We start from the raw sequence: 21675 nt of genomic DNA on the forward strand, positions 1-21675 counted from the left end.
TAACTATTAGGGAAGGTTCAAATGCTCACTGATGCATTAAGAGCCAGGGGGTGAAAACTTTTGAATCAAATGAAGATGTCTAACTTTTTCTTATTTTGCCTAAAGCTACAGAAGATACTTTCCCAGAAGACAAAATAAGATAAATTTACCCTAATCTTTAAATTCTTAATGCATGCTTTCCTTCTGAAGCATCAGTGAGAATTTGAACCTTCTGTAATAGTTGCATATACGTTTCTCAGTTGTCCTCGGTGTGAAAAGATGGATCTCAAAATCATACAGTCATTGTTGGAAAGGGTTCAAATACACAAAAATGCTGAAAAAACAATTTGTGGGACCTGAAGATTTTTCTGAACGGGTTCATTTTTTTAAAATTCAACTAGAACTATTTGTTTTTCTTGCTGTATGTAAACATCTTTTATGTGAAATATCTTATTCAGGTCAGTACTAAATGAAAAAGGCATACATTTAGCATGATCCATCTTGTTTTAGTAATATAATTAACATTTTGCAGATTCTGCAAGCTGTATGTAAACTTTTGTCTTCAACTATACAGACAAACGCAAGTAGTTCATCTCAACCTGTTTGACATTATGAAACTCATTACAATTCAGGATCTTCTGGATCCGCCAGCAAACAAAGATTGTCAAACAACAGTGTTCAAACATCTTTCCTTATAATTGATTGAATTTCGATAAGATTTTTAAGATGTGAATTTCCTGAAGGAAGTGGTGTACCTTCTCGGAAGGCAAAAATAATGTATGACTCACTATTAGGGTTTTGTGCCAAATGAATGTCACTTTTGTCTACTTTGTAGCTTTTAAATAATAATAAAAAAGACTTCCCTTTCACTTGAACCTACAGTGTAGGCCTACACTGTGTATTAAATGTTGTTTAAAATAGGCTAAGGTAAATTGTTATATGCATTCAGTAAGTATAAGTCTTTAATCCTTTTACATTACTTTAAATATACTGTAAGTAACACACTGACAGAGAATCAACAAGGTAATGGAAAGGAAATGTTTAAATATCTAAACGCCTCAACCTGAGGCAATGACAAACAAAGATCATATTCTCAATCAATCGTAACAGGTTTCAGAGAATTAGGTTTCAAACATGTCAAATAGACTGAGACGAGGCTTTATAGTATATACACCTCTGCTGTGCTATTGGATCAAATAAATGTTTGGGTTAGCTTATAGAAGTTTTTGCACTGATGATGTGTATTGTAGCCTAGCTTATATTTTAAAGTGATTAAAGCCAGTGATTTGCGCGCTATACATCAATGCTAACAAAAAATGTCCCTGTTCACACTTTCCTACAATAGCATTTGTGACTCTTGACAAAGCCAGTCATAAGGATCAGTTTTTTGAGATTGAGATTTATACATCATCTGAAAGCTGAATAAATTGATGTATGCTGCTTTCCATTGAAGTATGGTCTGTTAGGATAGGACAATATTTGGCCGAGATATACAGTGCCCTCCACTAATATTGGCACCCTTGGTAAATATGAGCAAAGGTGACTGTGAAAATAAATCTGCATCGTTTATCCTTTGGATCTTTTATTCAAAAAAATCACAAAATTCTAAACTTTCATTGAAGTAAAATGATGGAAACTGAGGGGGAAATCTCATTATGAAATAAATGTTTTTCTTCAGTTCATGGCCACAATTATTATTAGAAATTTGTCTAAGTAAAATATCTCCGAAGTATACTCTCATTAATATTAAAAATTTTTTTAGCACACCAGGGTGGCTATGAGTATAAAATTGTCCAGCCATGACTTTCTGTTTCACAGGATTTTAAATATAAAGAACACAAAGGCGAAATTCCCTTAATCATCCATCACAAGGATTCAAACCAAAGAACATAGTTCTGGGCCCGTATTCACAAAACATTTTATCTTACCACTACGAGCTCTTCTAAATAGCAGTAAAAGTTTTTAGCTAAGAGTTTTCTCTTAAAACCTATCAACAAAGCTGTTGAGACAAACTTTTACTGAGCAGTAGAGAAAAGTCTTAAGCTAAGAGTAAGGGCGAGTTGACCTCGTTACTATGGATGATGTCAGCATGCTCACTGACCATGCATACAGTGATTGGTTGATAGGGGAGGGATCTCTGTCAGACATTTATTCATAGAAATATTGTTGTAAATATTGCCATATTCAAATAAAGTTTTAAAAAGTTAGTAAAAATGTTGCCACATTCAAATAAAGAATTTAAAATACAGGCCAAGTGTCACTTATTAAACAAGTGTTCAAATGATTGACAGCTTCTTATAATAAACAATTAGCTGATATGCATGTAAACAGACTTTAGAGCTTTTTATGGTTTTAATGACACAGAATAGCAGAGAACTGACACTAAATCATTGGGTGAAGATAAGGGGGCGGGAGCAGCAAAATATTTCGAAACGGGAATTAAACTCAGGGCGCTTTGAGCGGAGTTACGCTATATATTGATGCACTAACCGCTAGGCTATCGGTGCCGACGTAAAAGGCTTTTTTTCTATTCATGATAGAATAATCATGGCTGATAGCGAAATACGCAAACGTAAAACAAAACCAAACTGGACGCAGGAACAGCTGTTACTTCTTGCCCAATGTAGGATACAATCAAATGAAAATTTGGAGCTGGGATAACCTCCAAGACTAAAAAAAAAAAGTTGTGTGGGAATGTGCGTGCATATGCATGCAGAGTGTTTCTAAAAAGTTCCGAGGCAGATCGCCAGCAACGGCAATATTAGAAAGGTTACACATCACCAAATTCTGGGCCCCTGTTCCTAAAAGATCTTAAGGATAAAAGTAGCCTATCTCATAACTTGGCGATTTAGGAGAAAATCTTAAAAATAATGCTTAAAACAATCCTAAATTTACGACTCCTAATTTTTGCTCTAAGAGTATTTCACAAAGCGTTTTAGCACTAAAACTAGCTCCTAAATCTGCGAAATGTTAGGAGTAGTGGAGAGGACTCCTAAGTCACTAAGATCAAGTCCTAAAACTATCTTAAGATGGCTGTTGCCGGCTCTCTGCCTCGGAACAGAAACATTTTAGAAGCATTGGATGATAATGAGCTTTTCAGAAGGTGTGGTCTGAATCGTGAAGGTATTATGACTGTTGCAGAATTGCAACAAATAGAAACAACCCAATAACGCCACAGATCAAGGTTTTGACAATCCTCGAATGGCAGCTCCTTATGAATGCAATAAATATTTTAATGAGGCTAAGGATTTCAATCTGCAATAGCATAACAAGGTTACATGAAAACATTATCGGCAACTTGAAAGTAATGTCCGTTTAGCTGTAGCAGTTGTTTGTCACTGAAATTCTGCAATCTCTTTCTTAATTTGCCTGACTTTGCAAAGAATACCAGCGCTTTTCACTGTCATCTTTGCTTCTGGACAAAAGTGGGAAAGCTGCATTTATTTGCACACATATATTTTCCCACACATCTTTTGTAGTTTTTGAGGTTATCCCAACTCCAAATTTTCCCTTGATTATATCCTTGTTTTCATGAACAATTTGGGCAAGAAGTAAGAGTTGTACTTGCGTCCAGTTTGGTTTTCTTTTACGTTTACATGCCTTACTATCGCCTATGATTATTCTACCGTTAATTAAAAGGCTGTTTATATGCGTAGTCGCTAACTGTATACGAGGAGTGCACATGAGGCTGAAGATACACGTATAATTAGTGACACTTAGCCTGCATTTTAAAATCTTTATTTGAATATGGCAACATTTTTATTTTAAAACCTTTAAATATGATATAATAGTGCATGTTACAATATTTCTATGAATAAATGTCTGACCGAGACCCCTCCCCTGTCAGCCAATCATTGTGTGCATAGTTAATAAGCATGTCGACATCATCCATAGTAACGAGGTCAATCCCGCCCTTACTTTTAGCTTAAGACTTCTCTCTATACCTTAGTAAAAGTTTGTCTCAGCAGCTTTGTGAATAGGTTTTAAGAGAAAACTCTTAGCTAAACACCTTTACTGCCATTTAGGAGAACTTTTAGTGGTAAGATGAAATGTTTTGTGGTTACAGGCTCTGATAATGTGTACATAATGTATTGACATTAAACTCGTTTTTAACATGATAATTTTATTCTTACATGTACTTTAATAATATGTTATCCCTTGAGATAAATGATGCAGTGAATAAATGTATATGCAACAGTTAATAGAAATATCCAATAGTCTGGTGGTAGAATGTTCGTTAGATGAGTCAGAGGGTTTTGGTTCTAATCCACCATCACACAACTTTTTTCATCCCTTAAGAAAATTAAATATGTTCATCAGTGATCCTATATCAGAGACACATTTGTGTGGATTTTGTTTTGATTTTTAACCATAATGAGTCATAAGCGAGGGATTGAAGCGCTCACGTGTGAACACTGAGCACGAGCCGTTTTGAGAAAGTTCCATCGCTAATTAACATCGCAACGAACATTAAGCATGATTTCAGAAAAAAAATACAGATTCCAGCGTCAGCACCTTATTTAACAGAGAGGAATGTTTCATCAGCATTAGGTACGTCCGTGCCGCGAGTTGTTCAAAAAAGTGGTGGGACAATATCGAGCTTTGCAAAAAGTGTTCCACCCATCCCACCCGTGAATTACGCCTATGAAAATAAGTAATGTGAAACACTAACAAAAGCAATAATGAGAAATATTTTTATTGCAGCAGTCTTCAACAGTAAAACCAACACAACAGTGTTAAAATGTACAGTTTCACAAACTTTTTTGCAAAAGTTTTCGTCCATTCCAATACTGGTCACGATGAGTTTTTTTTGCCATCTGACTATTTCTATGGTCACGCATTTATGGATTATAGAGATGTTTGTACAGGCGAACCTGTTCAGCCAAAACAGCCTTAAATTTTTTCGTGAGCAATGAGGTGACACGCGAACACTTCACTCGAGAAGCCGTGCACACCGCCACGCGAAATGGGTGATTTCACAAACCCAAGCGAACTTGGGGACATGTATAAATCAGTCTTTACGTTGCACAGATTTAGGAGCTAGTTTGAGCGCTAAACGCTTTGTGAAACACTCTTAGAGCAAAAACTTATGAGTCCTAAATTTAGGACTGACACGCCCATTATTTTTAAGATTTTCTCCTAAATCGGCTGGTTATGAGCTACTTTTAGTCTTAAGATGTTTTGTGAATACGGGCCCAGAACCGGTTTGTTGAGCTTCACAAAATAGAAAGTGGCTGTAAGAAAAGAGCTAAAGCATTGAAAATCCCCATTCCCACCATCAGGGCAATAATTAAGACATTCCAATCAACTAAAGATGTTACAAATCTGTCTGGAAGAGGACGTGTGTCTATATCATCCTAATACACAATAAGGAGGAGAGTTTGAGTGGCCAAAGACTCTCCAAGGTTCACAGCTAGAGAATTGCTGAGACTTGTTGAGTCTTGGGGTCAGGAAGCCTAAAATAAAATGATCAAACAGCTACATCACCAAAAGTTGTTCCAGAGGGTTTTTAAGAAAAATACTCCTGGCTTATCCAAAAACAAACTCCAGAATATTTATTTGTCAAACATGATTAGAACTTCAAAAAGGACTGGCTTCTACGGTCAGATGAAACTAAAATAAGATTTTTGGCAGCTAACCCTCCAGATGGGTTTGGTGCAGACAGGGATTAAAAAGTACCCCATGCCCACGGTTAAAAATACTGCTGGGACTCTGGGCCAATTTTTCTGTCAGAGGTCCTTGACATCTTGTTTAGATACATGGCTTCACGGATTCTATAAAATACCAGCTGATAAAAAATCTAAACCTGACTGTCTTTGTTGGAAATCTTATTATGGGCCTTGGTTGCATCTTTCAGCTGGACGATGATCCAAAACAAACACCAAAATCAACACAAAAACTGTGTCACTGAGCACAGAATGAAGCTTCTACCATGGTCGTCCCAGTTCCCTAAACCGAACCCTGTAGAAACTGAAGAGAAAAAGCACCAACATGAAGCTGGGAAGAGGGAGATTCTGAAGAATCTAGAGAGATTCTGTATGAAGGAATGGTCTCTGATCTATTGTCAAGTGTTCTCCAAACTCATTGGACATCGTTGAAGAAAACTCTGTTATCTTGGGAAAAAGACGTTGCAATAATTTTGTGCCAATAATAGTGGCCATCGTGAACTAGAGAAAAACATTTATTTCATAATGAACCCCCCCCCCCAGGTTCTATTGTTTTACTTCAATGACAGGTTAGAATTTTGTGATTTTTTTTTCAAAAGGATAAATGATGCAGATTTTCACATCCACCTTTGCTCATATTTACCAAGGGTGCCAATATTAGTGGAGGGCACTGTAGCTATTTGACAATCTGAAATTTAAGGGTGAAAAAAAAAATATTGAGAAAATCGCCTTTGAAGTTGTCCACATGAAGTTCTTAGCAATGCATATTACTAATCAAAAATTAAGATTTGATATATTTACAGTAGGAAATTTACAAAATATCTTCCTGGAACATGATCTTTACTCAATATCCTAATATTTTTTGTCTATTGCTACATTATAGTACATTATATATTTAACGAATCAGGAAAATAATAGACCAATTATCTGTTTGTAAACATCCGGGATGAGCGTGCATCTTGGTTGCAGAAAACCCAGGAGACATAGCGTTTACGAATAGGAAATTACACAGATACGGTACAAAACAGTTTGATTCGTTTGAAATATAGATTCTTTTGATTAGATGTATTTTAAAAATGTTTACCGCATATTACAACAGCTTGTCACTGTCACACTCAGAAGGAGGCAGAGACATGGATAAAAGTAACACAATCGTGGTAAGTTTATTGATCAAGATGATATGGTAGAATATAGACATATAGCAGAGATGAATTCTTAACTGAACAGTCCTTGTGATTAACAGGTGGTGGAATCCGGGGGAGCAGACAGGTAAGCAGTTCATAGAATACAGTTGGGTCTGGAGGAACGCAAGGCATGTGAACCGTAGACCAGACGAATGGTGAATGAACAGTCCAGGTATATATATAGGGCGTGGTAATGAGGATCAGGTGAGTAATTAGAATTCAGGTGAGTTGGAACGGATGGGTGGAGTTTCAGGAGGTGTGGTTTGGAGGGGTGACTGAGGTAAATGCCTGACATTACCCCCTCCTCCAGGGGCAGCTCCCGACGCCCTCACATGACATCGAGGACGGCCACGACCACGAGGGGCAGGACGATCCGGGTGGCTTTGATGGAAATCGGTGAGAAGTTGAGGATCGAGTACGTCGTCTCTGGCCACCCAGGACCTCTCATCTGGGCCGTACCCCTCCCAGTCGACCAGATATTCTATACGACCACCTCGACGTCGGGAATCCAGGATCTCATGGATGGTGTACACAGATGGTTGATCCAGGATTTCAGGAGGAGGAGGTTCAGCTTCAGATCCGGCGGTGTCTGTGGCAGAGGGAAAATAGGGTTTTAGGAGGGAAACGTGGAAAGTGGGGTGAATTCTGTACCTGGGTGGGAGCTGAAGCTGGTATGTCACATCGTTGATCTGCCTCAGGATCTTAAACGGACCGATGTAGCGGGGACTCAGCTTTCGACAAGGTAACCTCAACCGAATATCCTTGGTGGAGAGCCATAACTCGTCTCCGGGTTGGTACAGTGGAGCTGCTCTCCTACGGGTATCGGCGAAGTCCTTGTGCCTCCGGATGGCTCTTTGAAGGTGACGATGAGCTGAGTCCCACACTCTCTCACTCTCTCGAAACCAGTAGTCAACAGCTGGAACATTTGTGGGTTCCTCCGTCCAGGGGAACAGCGGAGGCTGAAAACCTAGTACGCACTGGAAAGGTGTTAATCCTGTAGTATCCTGGAAGAGAGAGCTCTGTGCGTACTCGGCCCACGGGAGGAACCTACTCCAGCTGTGTTGGTCCTCGGAACAGTATGACCTAAGGTAGCGTCCAAGCTACTGGATCTTCCTCTCAGTCTGGCCGTTGGTCTGCGGGTGATATCCTGAGGAGAGATTGACAGAGATTCCAAGTGATTTAAAGAAAGCCTTCCAGACATGAGATACAAACTGTGGACCCCAGTCCGAGACGATCTCCTCGGGGAGACCAAAGTGGCGGAAGACGTGCTGGAATAGGATTTCGGTGGTGTCCATAGCCGTAGGTAGTCCTCGCAGAGGTATTAATTTGCAGGACTTGGAGAACCTATCAACTATCACCAGCACGCCGGTGTTACCATCCGAGTTTGGGAGATCGGTCACAAAATCTACCCCGAGGTGGGACCAGGGTCTCTGCAAGATAGGGAGTGGAACGAGCTTTCCTGTGGGTAAATGACGGGGAGTGTTAGATGTGGCACAGACTGAGCAGCTTTGGACGTACCTGATGACATCTTGGGCCATACTGGACCACCAGTAACGAGATTGAAGGAGTGAGAGGGTCCTTCTGCTACCTGGATGTCCAGAGCCCGGAGACTGATGAGCTGTGTCCAGAAGGTGTTGACGTTGGGAGCTGGGTACATAGATTTTACTTTCTGGACAATCCGGCGGAGCTGGCTCCTGGAGAGTGGCTTGTTGGATCCAGGTGTCAATGTCCCACTGGATGGGGCTAATGAACAGGTGAGATGGAATGATGGGTTCTGGATCGGAGGAGGATTCAAGGGAGAACTGTCTTGATAGAGCGTCAGCCGGTATGTTCTTGGAGCCGGGACGGTAAGTAATCTTGTAGTGGAAGCGTGTGAAAAATAGAGTCCATCTAGCTTGTCGGGGGTTTAGACGTTTGGCTTCTCGTAGATATTGGAGACTCTTGTGGTCTGTGATGATGAGAAATGGATGTTTAGCCCCTTCCAGCCAGTGTCGCCACTCTTCCAGGGCTAGCTTGATGGCGAATAATTCTCGGTTACCTACGTCATAGTTTTGCTCCGCCGGAGACAGATTTTTGGAGAAATAGGCACAGGGATGGAGGAGAGTGGAATCTTCGGCTGCTTGCGACAACACCACTCCAACTCCAACAGTAGAAGCATCCACTTCCACAACAAACGGCAATTCTGGGTCAGGATGGCGTAATAGAGGAGCGGTGCTGAAGATCTTCTTAAGCTTCTGGAAGGCTTCGTGGGCAGAGATGTTCCAACAGAGATGTTTGGGTTGGCCACGTAGGAGGGAGGTCAATGGAGCAGTTATGGAGCTGTAGTTCTGGATGAATCTTCGGTAGAAGTTGGTGAATCCTAAAAACATTTGCAGTTCCTTGATGTACCCGGCTGGGGCCAGTTCTGAATGGCAAGTATTTTGCCTTGATCCATCTGCACACCCTCGGGGCTGATGTTGTAGCCCAGGAACTGCACAGAGGATTGGTGGAACTCACATTTTTCCAGCTTGAGATATAGGTGGTGTTGACGCAAGACTTGGAGGACCTGACTGACATGCTGGCGATGTTCTGCATTGTTCCGGGAGTAAATCAAAATGTCATCAATATAGACCACAACAAACCAATGTAAGAACTCCCGGAACACCTCGTTCATAAACGTTTGGAAGACCGAGGGACTGATGGATAAACCATACGGCATAACAAGATATTCATAGTGGCCAGTAGGTGTTATGAAGGCTGTCTTCCACTCGTCTCCCTCACGAATACGAACAAGGTTGTAGGCACTCCGCAGGTCCAACTTGGTAAAAATGTGAGCACCATGGAGTTCCTCGAGGGTGGCAGGGACAAGTGGAAGTGGATATGGTTGTTGTATGAGTTGAGAGTTGAGTTGTCTGTAATCAATACATGGACGAAGACCTCCATCCTTCTTACCCACAAAGAAGAAGCTGGAAGCAGCCGGAGATGTGGATGGTCGGATGAATCCCTGAGCGAGTGCTTCCTTGATGTACTCCTCCATCGCCTGGCGCTCCGGGTTGGACAGGGGATATATTCGGCCCTTGGGGAGTTGGGCTCCAGGTAGCAGATCGATGGCACAGTCCCATGGCCGGTGTGGAGGAAGATGGGTGGCAGCTTGATTACAGAACACATCCTGGTAGTCCAAATACTCCGCTGGGACCTCCGTGAGATCTTGAACATCCGGACTTTCAATCTTCGTGGATGCTATGGTGACAGGGGAAGTGGTAGATTGTGGTAATTCAGAAATACAGTTTTCCAGGCAATGCTTACTCCATCCAATTATGTCGCACGGGTCCCAGCGGAGTTCAGGATGATGAAGATGTAACCAGGGACAACCCAGGATGATATCCACGTTGGAATGCTCCAGTACCAGAAATTTTATCCTCTCTTGATGAAACAATCCAATCTGTAATGTGATAGTTGGTGATGCATGACGAATCCGCCCACGCCCGAGTTTTCCTTGGATAGTTTTGACTGAGAACTCACGATGATGACGTTGTGGTTGGAGATGAAGGAGATCTAGACATTCTTTTGCGATGAAGTTGCCTGAGGCACCTGAATCAAAGCAGAGAGAGAGAGGGTACGTTCAGCAGTATGAACGGTTACAGGAATTAGTGTAAGTTGAGCCGTATTTATTTCTGAATGAATCATACTCACCACCGGGCTTGGGGGTCTGACAGGGCAGTTGCGTAGAAAGTGTCCAGCATTACCACAATAGAGACAAAGTCCAGAAGTGATTCGGCGATGACGTTCCGAACGGGAGAGACGGGATGAATCAATTTCCATTGGTTCTGGTACAGGAGCTGCCACCATAGCGGACTGAGGAGCGGTTGGAGGGGGCTGGCAGGCGGCTAGTTGCTGGGACACCCAGGTGGTGCGTTGTAGAAAGGCCTCCAAACCGATGGAATCATCGTACAGCGCCATGGCTGCACGAATGTCTGGTTGGAGACCTTGTCGATAGGCGCCCAGCAGTGCAATCTCATTCCAACCACTAGCCGCCGCCAGCGTGCGGAAGTGGAGCGTGTAATCATTGATAGAAGAAGAACCCTGTTGTAGCCGGAACAGTTGATCAGACACGGTGAGTTCGCTTGTAGTAGTGCTGAAAACTTCCCTGAAATGGCTCGTAAATTGTTCAAATGAATTGATGATCGGATTATTGGCATTCCAGATAGCTTTAGCCCATTGAAGGGTTATACCAGTCAATAGAGATATGAGAAATGCTACCTTGGCATTTTCTGACGCGAACTGGTGTGGTTGCATCTGAATGTAGAGTTCGACTTGAAGCAAAAAACCGCTACACTCAGCTGCCTCTCCAGCAAACAATGATGGTATGGCCATGGGACTTCCTGAGGCAGATGGCGGCGCGGGAGGTGGAGTGAGCGCCGCTCTGATGGCATTTACGAGCTCAGTGAGTTGGTGAGGTGCAGCGGTTTTTCCTCTGTGCTCATTTCGGTGAGGTCTGGTCTTCTGTCACACTCAGAAGGAGGCAGAGACATGGATAAAAGTGGAAAAAACACAATCGTGGTAAGTTTATTGATCAAGATGATATGGTAGATTATAGACATATAGCAGAGATGAATTCTTAACTGAACAGTCCTTGTGATAAACAGGTGGTGGAATCCGGGGGAGCAGACAGGTAAGCAGTTCATAGAATACAGTTGGGTCTGGAGGAACGCAAGGCATGTGAACTGTAGACCAGACGAATGGTGAATGAACAGTCCAGGTATATATAGGGCGTGGTAATGAGGATCAGGTGAGTAATTAGAATTCAGGTGAGTTGGAACGGATGGGTGGAGTTTCAGGAGGTGTGGTTTGGAGGGGTGACTGAGGTAAATGCCTGACAGTCACCCAATGATAAGAACGGTTATTCAATTAAATTAACGTTAGTAAGTGGGATTGGTCTGACAGATCCATTTGCCATAGAGGTAATCGTGTACCCAAATCAAGTCAAGTGCAAATTACATGTATATAGCATGCCTCAACAGGCTTAACAACACAATGCAGACATAACAAAAACGATCAATGTCTAACAAATTATCTTTACAAACACGATGTGACATTACTTGCCATAAATTCTCTGAATTTTGATGCCTGCAATTTAATCCCTCTTAGCAACTAAAGAGACAATATTTACCTCTAATATTTAAGTTTTGCATTGCTTTTATTTCACACTGGGTTGAGTAGGAAAAGACAGAAGGGACAGAAGTCGGGACTATTGAAGTCCATGGATACCTCTCCTGTACAAAAAGTGTATTCTAACGTTAGTGATTGACAGTAGGATATTTCGCAATAACTTATTAGCCAAGTTCTAACGTTACTAGTCAAGCTTACGAGACTAGCCGTGTACCCACTGCACAACACAACATTTTCACGGTTGTCTTTTCTTCTTTTTCTTTTGGGTTTTATGCTGCGTTCCAGGCAGGTTTATGCACTCGTAAATCACGACTTCAAATTACAACTCACAACTTTGTAGCGTTCCAGGCAAGTCACCCCAAACTGCCTGAGCATATTTATTATTATTACATTATTATTCATTTGTTTGCAACATTATATTGTCCTAAAGTCTATTTTTTCACTGTGTACCACTTGCATAAACACCGCACCTGTAGGTGCTGATATAGTGGTTTCGCGGGCTATGTCATGTCAGAATTCGGAACTGGGAGTACATCGATCTAGTACGAGTTCACGAGTGGGAAGTCACGGGTTTGACTGCCGTTCGGGTGCACTTTCACGGGTAGAAGGTTGGAAAAACAGGAGTAACGGGTTGCCTGGAATGTGGCATTATAGCGGTTCCGGTCGTCTTTTGCGACAGTTGAACCAGCGTGACGTATGTGTGACGTAGGCTGATAATTGGTCTATAGAACTTTGGCAGCCATGTAACAAATTTGCAATGCTCACATCCAACGCTTGCATTGTTAAACAGAAGATTTGCTGAAAATTTACTCACCCTCAGGCCATCCAAGATGTAGATGTGTTGGTTTCTTCATATAGAACAGGTCTGGGGAAATTTAGCATTACTATACATCACTAACTCACTAATAGATCCTCTACCCATAAGTAATCCACACGACTCCAGTCCATCAATTAACATCTTGTGGATCAAAAAGCTGTGTGTTTGTAAAAAAAAACAAAACAAAAAAACTATGTAAGTCAATGGCTACCGTCATTTACCAACATTCTTTAAGATTTGTGTGTGTGTTAAACAGAATAAAGGAATTTATACCTGTTTGGAACAAGTAGAGGGTGATTTAATGATGACAATTGTCCTTTATACTTTTATACAATTGTCAGTTATACTTTTAATGCTGTTTAACAGCAACTCTAGCTGCATGTTCGTGTCAGTGATAATCACAATACCTTCTGTTTATAGAGGATTTGAGGACTAATGATCCAGAAATATCACTCTCGCATGTTAGTTTTACAAGTTAAGTAACATAAAAGCTACACAAATATGATTTTAATTAGTTTTGAAGCAATGTCAAAAAAGTTAAGACATTGAATCCACTTAGTTTTAGTAAATAAACATTAATTGTAGACATATTTAAAATATAGAATAGGTTGCTTGTTGTAAGTAAATGTTTAGTGAACTTTATAACATTCAAAGCACAAGGTCTCTCAAATGCTTTAAATGTAAATGCAAAAAAAGCCTAACCAGCAAGGTAGACATTTAGGGTGTGGATTTCATAGTGTGTAATGTAATTTCTCTACAAATTGGTTAAACCTCCAAGTAAGGATTAAATCAGCCATCACATCCTTGTGTACCTTGAGATGATAACAGAGATAAACGCTGTAAGTGACATAAAAAGTTTTTTTACCTCCAAGATTTGCATAAACTGTGTTTAATCTTCAAACACAGCTAGCCTAACGAAAAAATAACATGCCAAAATGAAGCCCGGGATCCACCTTTTGATCACAGAGTAGATGGTCCCAAAGTAAACTAAGACCTAGTATAAAAGCGCAAGTTTTGACAGACAGCTCACATTAGCTCTTAAGGATGGTTGCTGACTCCGTGGGGACTGTGAGGATGTCCCAGATGTGGATGCTGAGATGGGTTGTCCTACTGGTGGGGCTGCAGTCGATACAAGCAGGTTAGAAAAAAATAAAAATAATGAGTTACTACAAAATTTAAAAAAAAATTGCAGATAATATTAGCTACACAATATGATTGTATCTTTCTGAACTGCCTTTCTGTGTTTGAAGAATTTATGAGTGATTATGAAGGAATGGATGTTATTCCGGACCCCATGTGGCCAACAACAACAGGTGAATATGTCATATGTTTCAATCAAAGTGATTAAGTAACGAATTCATTAACAGATGTCAAGTAAAACTTGTGTTTTATGTATTTCAAAATGGACCTGCACATAAATATCATGTTCAGGTTTTTATTGTTTTATCGACAGGCAAATTTAACAATTTTTTATAAAAAAAAAAATTAGATTTAAAAAGACTATTGTATTGAATTATTGTAAGCTATCTGTAAACATGTCTTTATTGTAAAAAATGTGCAAAAATTAAATAAATAAATAACTATAGAACCTGTTTTTTTCTGTTTTCAGCATTTTCCATGACAAAGGTGCCGGTAACTACAGGTATTGAGTTTCTTCTTATTCTTATTCTTCATGTTACCGTATTTAAAACCAATTTATGAAATCAAAATTTGACACTTTAGGAGACTTAAAGATGAGCTGTAAGTTTTTTTTAGAGACAACTATATATTTATTATACTATTGATCTGTGATTCAATCAAACATTGCTTAGTATGTTTACACAACATTAGCACAACCAAACAATGCACATTTAGGGTGTAAAAAAGACACACTTCGCCTTCAGTTGCTCAAAGTGGCACAGTACTTATCATGTTTATAAACTTTCTTTCTTGGTTCAGTTGTACCGAATCCTGATCATCGGTCTACCATCTGCAGCACATGGGGAAATTTCCACTTCAAGACCTTCGATGGTCATTTCTTTCAAGTGGCAGACACATGCAACTATGTCATGGCAGTGATGTGTGACATAGCCATTTCTGATTTTAACATCCAAATGCAAAGAGAGACTGTGAATGGCTCAATCACTTTTAGCACAGTCACAATAAAGCTGGAGGGAGCAATCATCAAAATTACTAACGGCGACATCACCATGGGGGAAGAAATGTGAGTTTCTACACTACAGCACTACAGTAAAAGCACATCCTTTTTTATATATAATAATGTTTTTTTCTCTCAGCGCACTTTTAGAGTATCTGTGAAACCCTCCTACTTCCCCAGCTCCACCTGTATAGATCTGCTATGGGTTAATATACTGTATATGCGTAGCAGATCTATTCCTCCAAGACTAAATATATTAAACATATCCATTACCATTCTTAAGTCTTTGGAAGATGCTTTTCAAAGTCAAATACTCAAAGAGTAGGGTTTGAAAAGAAACAAGAAATTGTTTTCTTTTGTCAGTAATGTTGACATTTTTAAAAATGTTCTCCTTCAGAGTGTCTGTTCCGATCTATAAGAATGGAATTAAAATTGAGGGAAGTCCAACAAGTGTCAAGATCTCGAGCAAACATGGAGTGACTGTCTTCTGGGAAGAAGACAACTCTCTAACGGTATGATTCAGTATTATCTCTAAGCACATATCATTTTATCTTGGAGCTTGATCTCCGATTCTTATGAGAATTATGTTTATAATTGACTGTATCAGTTCTGCACATCATTAAAGGTGACCTATTATGCTCCTTTTTACAAGATGTAAAAAAAGTCTCCAGAGTGCATATGTGTAGTTTTAGTGCGAAAAACCCGACAGGTAATTTTTGTAGCTTGTTAAAAAATGGCCACTTCTAGGGTATGAGCGAAAATGCAGTTTTTGTGTTTGTTCCTTAAATGCAAATGAGCTTTTGCTCCTAGACCTCTTTTCAGTAGAGGGCAAAGCGTCAAGAGCTGGCAAAAAGTCACGCACTGAAAATGTTACAAATTCTTAGTAGCGGTGTTCAGCCTTATATGTTTGAACGGGAATCGGTTTAAAAGTCAGTCATCTGATTGTACTGTGCATAATAAATGCACGTTTATGAATTACACGGACGAGGAGCATGATGCAATAAAGGCTCTACGCTTGGTTTTCTTTTTAGAAGCACTCTCCTAACTTAAAAAATTTAGGAGCACAGTCAAAATTTCAGGAGCACCTTCTAATCAATAATCTCAAGATCGGATCAAAAATTTGCCTTCCCATTACGAGGTGATATTTGACTCTTTAAAGTGATTTACAGAGAATTTTGTTTCTACCTTTGTAATGGCATTTTTGGCAACTTTATTATAAGTATCTTTTATGTCAAATTTTTTAAAAATATATTTCTTAAGCTTTTTTTAATTTCTAACTAAAACAGCAGAATAAAAACAAGTAGAATAAGTTACTAATCAATATTAACAAAATACCACTGCAGAGGTGGCACAGAAGAAGGTATATTTTCATGTTTAATGCGGCTCAGAGGTGGCATGAGTGCAATCAAATTCATAAATTCATGTTGAGATTATTGTTTTAAAAAAATATAACATTTAGAATACAGAATATTAAAGATTGAAATAACTGAAAAGATACTTTAAAAATTAAACTAAATCTGCCAGGAGGTGGCGGCAAGTCACTGATTTAATTACTGAATCATATCATTCATTTGATTCGTTCAAACGGCTGATTCATTCAGGAATAAAGCAAGTGACTGTCTTTATGAATAGGAAATTTAATCATTGACTCACTAGATTTGTTTAAAAACATGTTCATTCGTAAATGAAACACCACTGTGTTTGAATGGAGATCCGCATTGGCTCAGTTGTGTATTGTTTCAGACAAAATAGAGCAATATCAGGAAATAGTGTTATAGTCAGACAATGTAAATCACTTAATATTAACTTCTTGTTTATTTAACTGTTGTATTAAATCAGTCTCATTTACAAACTCCCTTAAAAATCATTAAAAGCTGTCACTCATCTTAGTTCATCGCGATCTCACAAAGTTCCATTATAATCAACAACGCTATCTAGACTGCACAATGAATCTCATATTTACACTCTATATACACATTGTTCTTTTGAAATTATTTGTAAGATATGTCCGTGATACATTGCTTAATGTTGCAAAAACACGTAGCAACCTTTGAAGCTCCCCTCAGCGCAAACACATATTGCTGATTGGGTCAGTCGCACATGGTGCTCCTGAATATTTTTTCAGTCACACACAGTAGTTTTCAGTCGCACTGTAAAGCCATGAATAAAAATAAGGACATAGCTGGTCTCATGGTGCCATCGCATGCTATCACACTTTAACTTTATAAGTCCTACTTGTGACTATGAGTTCGAAAAAAATCATGCATTTGATTTCACATTGCTTTCATATGCAATTTTTAACTACCACACTCCAATTTACAAGAGGTGCTTTCAAAAAGGCAATTTGGAAAACAAATGGGCTCAATCTCAATTCTAAGTGTTGGGGTAAGGGGTAGAAATGGGATAATGCATTTTTGGCACTGACTTTGTATCACCAGCAGCTACAGCAAGAAAACAGTAATGGCCATGTCTGCTTCTCACTCAGGGCTGTGTTTATACTAATAGAGCAGATATCATCACAAATGGGTGGGAGAAAACTGGAATGGCATGTTCAGAGAGACTGTTTATGATTTATTAGGATTACAAAAATGTGGGTGGATTTTTACCATTATAGGCTGGTTGTTTTTACACACTGCGGCCACACAACTATGTTCAAACTTATAAACGTGATTTTTGCATGATAGTTCTCCTTTAATCAAACATGCAATATGCTTAAATAAGCAACAGTGAACCAACAGCTTTTGAAAATTAGCCTTTTCCTTTTTTAATTCTTTGTTGGTATTGTTTTAAATCAAATAGATAGATAGATAGATAGATAGATAGATAGATAGATAGATAGATAGATAGATAGATAGATAGATAGATAGATAGATAGATAGATAGAAAAATTGTGTCTTAGATAAAAAAAAGTCAATTATAAAATATCTCTTCTCTGACTTTATATTGTTATATGATGTTCCCTAGATTGAACTTCCTGAGAAGTACCGAGGTCTGACCTGTGGACTCTGTGGAGACTTTAATGGCAACAAGAATGACGATATCACTGTTAGCGGTAAACATAATGTCTTCCTCATTAATGATTAGATTCAAGTTTTAAATACGGTAAGCTTAGTGACCAGCAGACACTTACTGATTTTAAACACTTTAGTCTAATATGTTTACCTGAATCCTTCTCAGGTCCGGCCAAATGGAAGGTTTCCACACCTGTGACTGAAACCTGTGAAGACGTTACACTTCCATCCAGGGATCAGTGCAACCAGGTACAGTATAGGAATATGTGTTATTAAATCATTTATTAACACACTGACTAACTGTTAATGTATGTCTGAATAATAAGATGTATAAATGTGCATTCAAATGGTTTATGAATCATTTACTAACACTTTCTAAATGATCTCATGAACCACTTACAACTACTAACTAACCGGTTTGTAAATAATGTAATGCATAATTTAGAAATGATTAACTGATCCTTAATAAAGTATGAAAATACAATTATTAGGCATATTATACAGATGCTTATAAAACAAGAATAGAGCATTTATAGCTGTTTTTATGAACTGCTTACAAATGTCTATTAATGTAGGAATAATGCTTTATAAATGATTAATTAACTATTTACCAATGCTTAACTTATGACTCATAGTGTGTAGTTATTATAAAGTGTTACCTGAAATCTAATTCGGGGTTCACTTTTGAAAATAAAACAAAGGAAAAATTTAAATTATGGGCCAGTTTTACTGAACAGGGCAAATTAGCATTAGAGCGCAGTCCCATAAAAGAAAATTCTGTGTGTGATTTACTAATAATGCACACATTAAAAAACACAGATGCAGCCAGATATTTCCATAATGACCAACACAATCTACCAAGAAATTACCGCCTGCTTTAAGACATGCTTTAAGACATTGGGTGTCAAATAATGGTGCAAATACCAGTAATTTGATGAACACAAATTGCTAAAAGATAAACTCCTACAAATTCAATGCACGTTCAATAAGGTCAGGCGCAACTTATTGTACTGTGGACACCTTTTCAGTGCTAATTCTTCACTGCACGTCTTTAATAAATCCTGAGAATACTATTTTAATGACAAAAGATGGTTTGTGCTGGCCCTAAATTGTTTAACCTCTGACTGAAACATTGGTTCCAATGAAACATCCTCCTAAATGATCTGTTTTTTCCACTTTAGACCAGTGTTTGCCAGAAGTATCTCAGCAGTCCAGGGTTTGATGACTGTCACAATGTGATGGACATGAGTTCATTTGAAAAAGCCTGTGTAGAGGACCTGTGTCAGTGTTTCGGCAACCACAACTGTCTCTGCAACACGCTCACAGAGATTTCACGACAGTGCACACATGCTGGAGGAAAACCAGGAACATGGAGGATAGAAGAGCTCTGTCGTAAGTATTGGTAGTGATGGCGAGAAAATTTTATTTTAAATTTTCTCAACCCCATGTTGTTAAAATATGCTGTTACATACAAGTTCACAGTGTCATGGTCCAAAGAAGACAAATAAATACTACAATTAATTTACCCATAACCTAAATTAATATAGTAAACAAAAATATTTGATCTATAGCTACCTTAAATTAATACAAAAAAACACTTTTACACATTTTAGTAGGATCGCTGTCAAGTAAATACAGAAATATTATTGTTTGTTCTTGCAACAGTGCAACAATTCTGATATGTTTGTGACATGCACTGTCTTTTTTTTGGAGCAGCAAAGACATGTCCTCCGACCCTGCAATACATGGAGTGTGGTGGTCCGTGCAAGAACACCTGCTCAGATCCAGATGCAAGTCTAATGTGTAAAGAACATTGTGTGGACGGCTGTTTCTGCCCTGATGGTAATTTCACACAATATCAAAAGTCACTCTATTTAATTAAATCCTTTTTTTTTTTTTCAAATTAAATGATATTGCCATTTTTTTGTAAAGGCACTGTGGAAGATGACATTGGTCGGACCGGCTGTGTTCCTGTGAACAAGTGTCCTTGTGTGCACAATGGCACAGTGTATCGATCAGGAGAGTCTTACAAACAAGCTTGCAAAAAATGGTAACTTTTTACAATTTTAAATTCACTTTTAAAGTAATTTTCAGTCTAATGCTTACACTGTTGCCGTATTGTATCAGTGAGTGCGCTGCTGGACACTGGAATTGTACACACCTTGAATGTCCTGGAATCTGCTCTGTTGTTGGAGGGTCTCACGTCACCACTTATGATGGAAAGACTTTTACCTTCAATGGCAACTGTGACTACATCTTCACTAAGGTCTGTCAGTACAGCAGATGATCCTTAGATGTTTTCTATCAGGGGCGAGATAATTGAAAGTCTTCACTTATGTGTATAATAACAATCAAAGGAGGTTCTTACAATCCTTTTATTATTCCAGCACTCTAATGACAGTGACATTGCAGTTGTGGGAAATCTGGCAAAGTGTGATCAAACCCGAACAGACACCTGTCTAAATTCAATTACTCTTGTCATCCCGGGAACCACTGTAAGCATTGGGTTTAAATATGTTTATTCTTTAATAATTCTTACTAATAATAATACTTATACTGACTACTACTTCTGAGAGAATCATATTAATAGTAATGTCTGTTTGTTAATGTTTTACTAATAAAACAGATCAGTTTTTCCTCAAGTGGGTCTGTAGCAGTGAATGGAATCAGTCTAAATGTGCTACCTTTCACCACAGGTTTGTTGTCAAATATAAATCAACTTGTTATTTTTTCAATCAATGTTTCATCAGTAGTTTCCTTTTTTTTTGTAAAAAATAATGAAAATAATTTAATTGTCCCAGGTCCTGTGAGTATCTTCCAGCCTTCTTCCTCCTTCATCATTGCTGACATTAAGAGCCTTCGTCTAGAGATCCAATTGGCTCCAGTCATGCAGTTATATATTGTAGCCAGCACTGAGGAAAAAGGAAAAATGAGTGGTGAGAATTCATTTGTAGCACATAGATAAGTCTCAAAGTTATGACTAAAATCAATTTTAGTCAAAATTTTCGTTTTACAAATATCAGTTAAACCACTTTTAACCTTGCTTCTCTCAGGTCTGTGTGGGAACTATAATGATGTCCAAAAAGATGACTTTAAAACAGGATCAGACATTATAGAGGGCACACCTACATCCTTTGTCAACTTTTGGAAACAAAATTGCCCAGATCTTGAAATCACATTTGACAACCCCTGCAGCTTGAATATAGAAACAGGTGCTTAACATGCTCAAAATATTCATGCTGCAACTGATCATTCTTGACATAGTAGAAGAAAATAATCTGCTGTACTAAACAAACTAAGCAAGCAAATTTCCTGTTTTTCCTTATAGAGAAAATTGCAAAAGACTGGTGTTCCCGTCTCACAAACCCAAATGGCACCTTTTCTGCATGTCACTTAGAAATATTACCTGAGATGTACTACCAGGTAAGTCTTTCTGCAGACAACTGAGTTGACCATATAATCAAACAATTCAGGACAATTCCTATTTGGATTTTTGCAAAGTATTTATTATAAATGATTTATTTGTGCAAATCTTGTAGACATGGGTTTCAAACTGAGCGTCAGAATAGAATACAATATGTAATATAAGTCTCAGGTGTCCCCAGAATGTGTCTGTGAAGTTTCAGCTCAAAAAAACCCACAGATAATTTATTAGATCAATGCCTATTTTGAGTGGAAGCAGAAACACACTGTTTTCGTGCATGTCCCTTTAAATGCAAATGATCTGCTGCTC

At 38.8% G+C, this 21675-nt stretch overlaps 2 protein-coding genes across 2 annotated transcripts in view; both read left to right on the plus strand.

Moving 5' to 3' along the window:
- LOC141301326 (intestinal mucin-like protein) overlaps nt 1-6077 on the plus strand; it is a 24831-nt gene extending 18754 nt beyond the window's left edge. Inside the window, exon 18 of the mRNA XM_073831573.1 lies at nt 5897-6077. Within this exon, the coding sequence (XP_073687674.1) occupies nt 5897-6077 (181 nt within the window). The remainder of the gene's footprint in view (nt 1-5896) is intronic.
- Nucleotides 6078-13838: 7761 nt separating this feature from the next.
- The window catches only part of LOC141301328 (uncharacterized), a 37977-nt gene continuing 30140 nt past the window's right edge, over nt 13839-21675 (plus strand). Inside the window, exons 1-16 of the mRNA XM_073831574.1 lie at nt 13839-13932; nt 14045-14107; nt 14404-14436; nt 14733-14997; nt 15329-15443; nt 17896-17983; nt 18109-18208; nt 19129-19334; nt 19659-19784; nt 19875-19992; nt 20070-20208; nt 20330-20437; nt 20569-20638; nt 20744-20878; nt 20996-21154; nt 21271-21365. Of these exons, the coding sequence (XP_073687675.1) occupies nt 13839-13932; nt 14045-14107; nt 14404-14436; nt 14733-14997; nt 15329-15443; nt 17896-17983; nt 18109-18208; nt 19129-19334; nt 19659-19784; nt 19875-19992; nt 20070-20208; nt 20330-20437; nt 20569-20638; nt 20744-20878; nt 20996-21154; nt 21271-21365 (1914 nt within the window). The remainder of the gene's footprint in view (nt 13933-14044; nt 14108-14403; nt 14437-14732; nt 14998-15328; nt 15444-17895; nt 17984-18108; nt 18209-19128; nt 19335-19658; nt 19785-19874; nt 19993-20069; nt 20209-20329; nt 20438-20568; nt 20639-20743; nt 20879-20995; nt 21155-21270; nt 21366-21675) is intronic.

Source organism: Garra rufa, chromosome 25 (genome assembly GCF_049309525.1).
Source record: "Garra rufa chromosome 25, GarRuf1.0, whole genome shotgun sequence".
Taxonomy (NCBI): Eukaryota; Metazoa; Chordata; class Actinopteri; order Cypriniformes; family Cyprinidae; genus Garra; species Garra rufa.